This window comes from Mustela putorius, unplaced genomic scaffold, assembly GCF_011764305.1.
Source record: "Mustela putorius furo isolate JIRA1106 unplaced genomic scaffold, ASM1176430v1.1 tig00001451_pilon_pilon_pilon, whole genome shotgun sequence".
Lineage (NCBI taxonomy): Eukaryota > Metazoa > Chordata > Mammalia > Carnivora > Mustelidae > Mustela > Mustela putorius.
In genome coordinates, this window is record NW_025421748.1 from 1,799,966 (window position 1) to 1,808,467 (window position 8,502).

Genomic DNA, 8,502 nt, shown 5'->3' on the forward strand with positions numbered 1-8,502 from the left:
GAGGCACGAGGGCCCTGTTGGCAGAGCCTTTAGCTGAGCCACTTTCGGGGACACCATTGTCCGGACCCTGCAGATCTGTGCACCAGCACCGGCCTCCAGGTACCATCAAGGTGGGGGCTCCATGGTAGCCAGACATTATTGCCGCCATATGCACCTTCAGTTTGTGTGGTTGAGGGTTTTTTAGTCTCTCCTTCCCCTTTCCGTCATGTTCCATTTCTAGATGAAGGTATGAGACCGGGGGAGGGTATAGAGTTGGGCTGGAGGAGACCTACAGATGGCGGATGTTTTTCTGAGTTCCTACTGGCTGGATTCGTAACTGAGTGCCACCGTCCTGTGACTGCAACAACCCCATGTCCTCTCTGGCCCACTCACATTCTGTGTCAGTCCCCTTCCCTCCAGCGACATGATGCCACTCGGAGAGTCTAGCAAAGTCACATAATCTGGGTTCCATGTTGCTGGGCTGCTCTCTCTCTCTCCCCACCCTCAGTCACTTGCTTCAACCCGGCTGCCAGGATGGAAGCTGCCCTATGGAGAGGCTGTGTGGCAAGGGTGGGGGTGGGTGTGCAACCAGCAGCCAGCAAGAAGCTGAGGCCCTAGATGGCAGCTCCAGCCACTCCTGGCTAAGGGTTTTCCCTGATACTCCATGGAGGAGGGCCTGGCGATGGAGAGCTGAAGCACCCCACGCTACTCTCCAGCATCTCTGTCTACTCAACCTCCCTCCCCGCTGTTGATGTTGGAAGGCTCTATGCGTGAAGAATTCTGTTGGATATTATTAATTCCGTTGGCAGCCATTCCATAAATATTTATTGAGTGCCTACTCTTGTGCCTTGGGAATACAGGGGTGGGCGAGATAAACAGCATTCCTGTTCTCCTGGAGTTTCGGTTCTAGCATTAATGAGTCACTATGTAAATAAATGCAGTTCCTACTGAGTGTGATAATTGCAAAGGAAGAAGCGAACAGTGTTGCCCACTGGAGAGTAACTGAAGAAGGCCTGTCACAAACAGTGGTCAAGGGGCACCTGGGTGGCTCAGTGGGTTAAGCCTCTGCCTTCGGCTCAGGTCATGATCTCAGGGTCCTGGGATGGAGCCCGACATTGGGCTCTCTGCTCAGTGGGGAGCCTGCTTCCCTCTCTCTCTCTCTGCCTGCGTCTCTACTTGTCATCTCTGTCTAATAAATAAAATCTTAGAAACAGTGGTCAAGGAGGCATCACGGGGAGTGCATCTGAGCAGAGATCTGGGTGGCCATGCCCCCAGTTGAGGGAGAGCACAGGGTCCACAGGCAGACAGTCCCTGGGGACAGGTGCTTAAAGCTAGGGGGTTTGTAGAGCTCACTCTTAAGCTCAAGAGCAGGGAGACCAACTTCCAGGCACCTGTTTTGCCATGGAGCTACACTAGGGCCTATTGTTATTTTGTGTCCCAGCATAGAGGCATAGCAATAAACAAAAAGTGTATTTTTTTCCTCTTGCAAAAGGTCAATGGGAAACTCACAAAAGGTCCATATTTTGCATCTTGATAGATTATAGAGCCCACAGAGGTGTCAGATATCAATTCAGTTTCTCATTTCAGGTGAGAAAACTGAACCCCAGCAAGGCGAGTGGAAGTTCAACGGTCCGTGGCTTGACGGCGGCAAGGCTAGATTAGAATTCCAAATGGGAATTTATGTCCACTCTTTCCTTAACAGGTTACGGCAGTTGTTCCGATTTCTTTTGAAAATTACAAACTGGATTTTCCTCCTCTTAAATTCCTCTCTCCTTAGTTTTCCATCTAGCCTGAAGCTCTTCCAAATTCACTTGTTAAAAAGGAAACCCTCTGTTATTAAGGGTTGTTCACACTTTTTTGGCTTCCAGAGGGGACTGAAAACCGTCTTTCTTTACACAAATTCCCACCGAGTAGCGTGAGAATCTTCTCGGCTGAATATTGCCGAGTCTGAGACAGAAATCCGCGGCAGGACTTCGGCTCCCACCTGCTGCCCACACCCGCTCACATGACTGGCCCAGGGCACGAGCGGAACGACTCGACTCCACGGAACTCAGCCGCGGAGGGCCGGTGACCGCCAGGGCCGGATTTTTGAAGCTGACAAACAATTCATGCCGTGCGACAGTTAAGGTGGGGCTGCGGGGCGCAGCCAGGGGCAGGAGTGTCGCTCCGTCCGAGGAGAGTGACCGAAGCTCACAGCATAGAGCACGTGGGTCCGGGTCTGAGCTCGTCGGCCCGCCGCGGTAAGGCCGTCATAAGGCGCAGGGAAGCGGGTCCGGGCGGGGAGGTAGCCCTGCTCCCGCGGCCGGAGCGCACGTGGGCGCAGGGAACCGGGCCCCAAAGGCTCCCGCACGGAGCGTCTTAGCCGGAGCGGAAAGAAGTGCTGTTCCCACGCGCGAGGGTCAGCAGCGGAGAAGCCTGCGCAGCCGCGGGCCCTCCGACGGCTCCGCGGGTCCCCAGCGGCCTCGGTCAGCTCGGATCCGCGCGGGGGGCCGTGCGGGTGGACGCAGCCTCGGGCCTGGCGAGGAGCCTGCGGGGCCGGGAGCAGCCTCAAGAGTCCTAACTCTGGGGCTCCTGTCCGCCCGCACCGGACCCCGGAGCTCTTCGCTGCGGACGGCGAGGCCCAGCGGACCCGGCCCGGCGGCGGCTCCCGCGGCCTGTGCGCGTAGACGCGTCTTTCCCCAACCGCACGACGCGGCGGGCTGCGGACTTCTCTGCGCCTCCGCTTCCCCGGCCGCGGGCAAAGCAGACTCGTCGGACGGCGCCGCGGTGCGGGGTCGGGCCGGGTCCGGGGTCGGGCCGGGTCCGGGGACGGGCCGCGTCCGCGTCCGACTTCTGCGGGTCTCGGGGCTCTGGGACCCGGCCCGACCCCGCCGAGCGGGCGGGGCGCGTCTTCCTCGCCCTCGGCCCCGCCCCCGCCCCCGCGCACGCGCTCTCCCTCCCGCTCGCTCCAGTACACGAAGAAAGAAAATATTTAGGAAAAGAAAGCGCGGCCGGGGAGGCGGAGAAACGACTCCGGCCGCAGCGGGTTGCAAAGCTCCTCTGCCGCGCCGGACTCCGATTGGTCCCCCCGGAGGGGGCGTGACTCGTGGTCGCCGCCGTGGGCGGGGCCGGGAGCGCGAGGCTCCGCGTCGACCGCGTCCTCCACCGCCCCGGACTCCGATTGGTCCCCCGGAGGGGGCGTGACTCGTGGTCGCCGCCGTGGGCGGGGCCGGGAGGTCGCGACTGACCCTCGACCCCGGTGGGTCGCGGCGCCGCGCACTCGCTCCCGGGTCCCGAGCATGACGAGCCGAGCCGGAGGGTCCGCGCGCGCTCTGGTCGCCGCGCTGCTGGCGCCGGCGCTGGTGGCGCTTCTGGTGGCGCCGGCGCGGGGCCGGGGCGGCCGGGGTCACGGCGACTGGGACTCCGCCGCGCCGCTGCCGCCGCTGCCGCCCCGCGAGGACGCGGCGCGCGTGGCCCGCTTCGTGGCGCACGTGTGCGACTGGGGCGCGCTGGCCACGGTGTCGGCGGAGCCCGCGGTGCGCGGCCGGGCCTTCGCCGACGTGCTGTCGCTCAGCGACGGGCCCCCGGGCGCGGGCCGCGGCGCGCCCTACTTCTACCTGAGCCCGCTGCAGCTGTCGGCCGCCAACCTGCGGGTGAGCGGGGCGCGGGGGTCGCGGGGCGCGGGGCGGGGCGGGGCGGCCTCCGGGGTCCGGCGCCCGCCGCTGCGGTGGGCTCTTCGCCCGCCCCCGCCGGCAGCCTCGGCGCCGCGAGTCGTCCGGGGGCTCCGCGGGCGGCGCTCGGGGGCTCACGGGGCCCTTCCGCGCGGCCCGAAGCCGAGGCCCCCCGCGGGTGCCGGGCGCAGCCTCTGGGGCCCGGCGCCACGGCCTTCCCGGGAAGGAGCGGGGCTGGGGCGAGGTCCGTGGGCTCGTCTCCGCCCGGCGCGCGCCAGGCCGGGGCTCGCCGCCGTCGGGGGGTCCCGCCGCCCCCCGGGGGTCCCGCCGCCCCGCTCCGCCGCTCGAGGGCGAGAGCCGTGCGGAGTCCCGGACGGGCTGCGGGGGAAGAACCCGCGGCTCAGGCCGAGGGACGCGCGGCGCCGCGCGGGGTCCGCCCGCCATCCCGATTCGGGTCGCGGAAGGGCGGCCGTGACCGGAACGTGCCCCCAGACCCGCGTTCCTTGGCGCACCCGCAGCTCGTTGCGTTTTCCTTTGGGATCGCAGCGGCTCCCCGGGTCCGCGGGTTCGCGGCCTGGTTCCGTCGGCCTGGAGTCCCGCGCGTCGGAAGCACCTGCTTCTCCTCGGGAGGTGGTGTCGGTCAGGCCGGCCCCGAGCCGGGCCGCCGCGGCCCCACTTCCCGGTCCCCGGACGCGCTCGTCCCCAGCCCCGGCGGTGCTGCGCGCCAGCCGCTCCGGGAGGGACGGAGCCCGATCTCCCTTTGTGACAGCGCTTCGCTCCGCGTCCCGCTGCCTTAGGGGCGGTTGTGGCCTCTCGCTGCGCCTGTGCTGGGCTTCATCACCGGCGTGCGTGCGCCGGGAGACGGTCTGTGCCGGGCCTCCGACACCCGCGGGGCGTCGGCCGGTGCTTGGGCGTGAGGCTGGCGGAGGGCCTGCTGTCGCTGCCGACCTTCGGAAATGGGGACTCCACGTTAGCGTCCGGGGACATCTGTGCCCCCGGGGACCCGAAGCAAAATCCGAAACCGCTGCTCTCCGCAAGCGACGCTCGCCTCCGGGCATCCCGGCCTTACTGCCCACCCCACTCGGGCATTTGCCCAAAGCAGGCTCATTCCTCGCCAGCGATGCTCAGCCTTGGCTGGAAACACCGTCACCCGGAAGACTTTAAAAAATAAGTGCCCGGGTATTGTATTAAAAACATGTTTTATTAAACAACAACAACAACACCGACTCCCCAGTTCCTCCCTGATCCTTCTAATGAGGGAGGGGGATGGAGAACTACTGCTGTCCACGATTATATTTAAACTCTCACTGATAGGGTCACCTGCTTTGTAGGAAGGACGACAACTAAGACTCAGGTGCAGCGAGTCACCTGTGCCCGGCCGCTAATGGCTGCCAGGTAGAACTCCAGCCTGGGTCTTGGACATGTCTAGAGAGATGGGGTAAGGACCCTGCGGGATTTCAGGTTTCCGGGATGGCAGTGAAATGGTGTGGCCACATCGGAATTAGTCTGACTGGATCCCTTCGCTTCACGCCTCAGGTTGATTTATACCTTCTTTTCCTCCTCCTCCTGACCTCTGTCTTCTCCCTGTCACCCTGCCCACCAGATTTATAGGAACAGAAGACCACATAGCATTTCCCTCTGCCCAGAGACCTTTAACAACATCTGGCTGTCTAGAGCTGGGAAAGATTCACTTGGGATGTTTGCTCAAAGTACAAGTACCAGGCCTGGGAATGGAGCCCAGAAATCAGCATTTTAACAAGTTCCCCATGCAGGTGGTTCTTGGAGAGCACAGACAGATGCCAGCCTGCAGAGCACACCCCGGCTCCTTAGCTTGGACTTGAGCCCCGCTCACTCCCCCACCCCCTGCCACTTCTCCTTCATCTTCCCACCCACCCCCAAACCTCTTTTTCAAGCAGGTTGGGTTTCTCATTGCTCACAACCATGTGCCACATTTCCCCAGTTCTGTTTTTGAAATTCCCATTACCGTGAATACATCATCCCACTTCTGTCCTGATTTTGAGTATCTTACAAGGCTCTCTATAGAGTCCGTATTACTCCAGGCTGTGTTGACATCTTAAACTCCAAATACACTTTACTATGTCATTCACTTGATAGTCAGTTATATATTGTCTTCTGATCTCTTCTGTGTCATTTTGCATTATTTAAGTTTTGTTTATGTCTGACTTTTCAGTCGATTATCAAGTCACAGAGAAATGAGAGACCTTTTTTTGGTCTCCTATGGCTTCTTGCCTAATAGGGCACAGACAGTGAATGTTTGGCTAAATGATTTCAAGGAGCTCTCTTGAAACTCGTTGTTTTGATAGGTCACCATGAGATGGCAGAATTTTCCACACAAGCCGCTTGGAGTTTAAAGTACTAAATGCAACATTTGAATTTTTCTGTGATCTGTCAACAGTGCCTTTCCTAAACCTAATTTCTGGAAAAGAAGGAAGAATTTTGCTTGCCTCACTTTTTGAGTCTAAGCATTCTTCTCTTATTGCTTAAACAGGAATGAACAACTTCTCCAATTTTGAAATCACACAATTTCTGCTAGCCTAAGATAACAAGAAAGCATGATTCAGCAACTTTCTTGGTTAAATTGTACAATTAGTTAGTTGAACAACTACGTATTTTTATGCCCTAGTTTCATAGTAGAGCCTGACCCTTTAGGTCTTTCAGTGAAGGTCTAGACCAGCCTTGTATTTAGGTGATATCATAATCGTAATTTCCCTGGTGGATGTGAAACATTAAGAGTTTAAGAAAAAAGAGTGGCTTGGTTAATTTTTAATATAGGACCCTAGCCCCTGCTTTTTGGGAAGAAGGGTCAAGATCAATCTCTACCCAACTAGTCATTTTCTCAAATGGTAGGTGATGTTTTACAGTTCATTGTTTCCTTGAAGAACACTCAGCTCTAGGGACAATGTGCATGTGACTTGTGAGGTTGACTCCAGAGACAAAACCTCATGTGCCAGGATCTTTATTTTCTCTATACAGGAAAATCCACATGCTACGCTGACTATGTCTTTGGCACAGACGAACTTCTGCAGGAAGCATGGATTTGATCCCCAAAGTCCCCTCTGTGCCCACATAATACTGTCAGGAACCGTTACCAAGGTGAGTAGTTAACAAGAACAGAGATGGGTTTTAGATAAGTACCATCTATTAACAATAAAAGAAGAGATATCTTTTTTTAATTTAAGATTTTATTTATTTGAGAGAGCAAGAGAGCACAAGCAGGGGAGTGGCAGAGGCAGAAGGAGAAGTAGGCTCCCCACTGAGCAAGGAGCCCGATACATCCCAGAACCCTGAGATTGTGGCCTGAGCCGAAGGCAGATCCTTAACCCACTGAGCCACCCAGGCGCCCCAAGAAAGAATTTAAGAACAAGATGATAATGATTTGTGATTGAGATACAGAGTGAGAATATGTTCTAATGTGTGCGTTGATGAAAACTAAAGGCTTAAATTGGTTGATTTCGTATAGATGTTCAATAAGATATTTATGTAGAAAACGAATGAGTTTTTGAAGCTGAACAGATGTAACAGCTGCTCAACTCCTCTGTAAGGAACACCTGTTCAGCCAGAGCCCTCTGCCGCTGGCCATGTTGTATACTGCCCGGTATTTCCTGTGTGGGGCTCCTTGTCTCCGTATGCTAACAGTGGCTTAGGGCAGGGAGCGGACCATGTAAGCTGAAATATCAGATGTGAACTTAGCGCAGTGAATGCTGCAAGGCAGAGGGCCAGGTGTCACAGCACCGACCCCACCGCCCTGCTGGCAGATGTGCTTCTTGACCTTGTGGATCATGATGACCCGAGGCAAGTCTGATCACGGTCTGGAGGTTTCGTGTGGGTGCCACTGTGCAGCTGCATTTCATGAGTAGGAGAGAGGCGGGAACGGGGCAGGGAGGGACAGCTGATGCTCTCGAGTTCCACTGTGCCTCCCGAGACCTTCGTCTGTGGGTTTGCCTCTCCACGTTGAACACGGGCTTGTTACAGGGTCCGTGGGCCGATGTGACACGGTGTGAGCACCGCAACATTTCATCCTACGCCCTGTGCCCGTTACTCTGGTAGCTTGGAGGGACTGCCAAGCAGTGGAAGGCGGACCTCGTGATGATTCCCCACCTCAGGAGATCTGTACCGCTGACATCTGAGCTCCTGGATGTTTTCCGTTTTTCTGCATGCCTCCTGCAGTTTTCTCCTGATTCCTTGAGCTTGTAACTAAAAAAACTCTCAGGTTTCTAGAATCACGCCCCCTTAGCAGGCCAGAACACAGAGTATGGTTGCCATGAGTCATTCATGTCCTGTATAACCCTTCAGGTGAACCAGACGGAAATGAGCTTTGCCAAGCATTCCCTGTTTGTCCGACACCCTGAGATGAAAACCTGGCCGTCCAGCCATAATTGGTTCTTTGCCAAGTTGAATATAACCAACATCTGGGTCCTGGACTACTTTGGTGGACCAAAAATAGTGACACCTGAAGAATATTATAATGTCACATTTCAGTAAGTATTTATACATCTTTCCTCTTTTGCATACTGCAACTGAGCAGTCCTCGGTCTTTTAAAGCGGGGGGAGGGGGGTTTCACTGTTTCATATACCACAAACTGACCCTTTTAACAACCTGGTAAAACCTATGACACCCCCTCAGAATAATATATTTAGGCGTATAAAATACATAGGCAGCGTAACGGAAGCCGACTCTATTGAATTACATTTATAAAAATATTTTTTAAACGTGTGATGTAATATATTGACTTTTTAATGAACACATTAAATAAGATTTAATAATGAGCCTGTAACATTACTGTACTTTCTGAGTAGTGAGGACTGAGTATTTTATGGCAGTCGCTACAACCCTAACGTGAGGTGAAAGTAT

At 56.4% G+C, this 8,502-nt stretch overlaps 1 protein-coding gene across 1 annotated transcript; it reads left to right on the forward strand.

Annotated features, from left to right (window-relative positions):
* The first annotated feature begins 3,162 nt into the window (after positions 1-3,162).
* CREG1 (cellular repressor of E1A stimulated genes 1) lies at positions 3,163-8,132 on the forward strand. Its single transcript, XM_045087791.1, has 3 exons — positions 3,163-3,611; positions 6,624-6,743; positions 7,944-8,132. The coding sequence occupies exons 1-3, from the start codon at positions 3,258-3,260 to the stop codon at positions 8,130-8,132; spliced, it is 663 nt and encodes a 220-aa protein (XP_044943726.1). The 5' UTR covers positions 3,163-3,257.
* Positions 8,133-8,502: the final 370 nt, after the last annotated feature.

Excerpts from the sequence above, each read along its gene's own strand:
- CREG1 (XM_045087791.1), top strand. The coding sequence starts at position 3,258 with ATGACGAGCCGAGCCGGAGGGTCCGCGCGCGCTCTGGTCGCCGCGCTG. Across the intron at positions 3,612-6,623 it reads TGTCGGCCGCCAACCTGCGG|GAAAATCCACATGCTACGCT; the intron begins GTGAGCGGGGCG and ends TTCTCTATACAG. Across the intron at positions 6,744-7,943 it reads TGTCAGGAACCGTTACCAAG|GTGAACCAGACGGAAATGAG; the intron begins GTGAGTAGTTAA and ends ATAACCCTTCAG.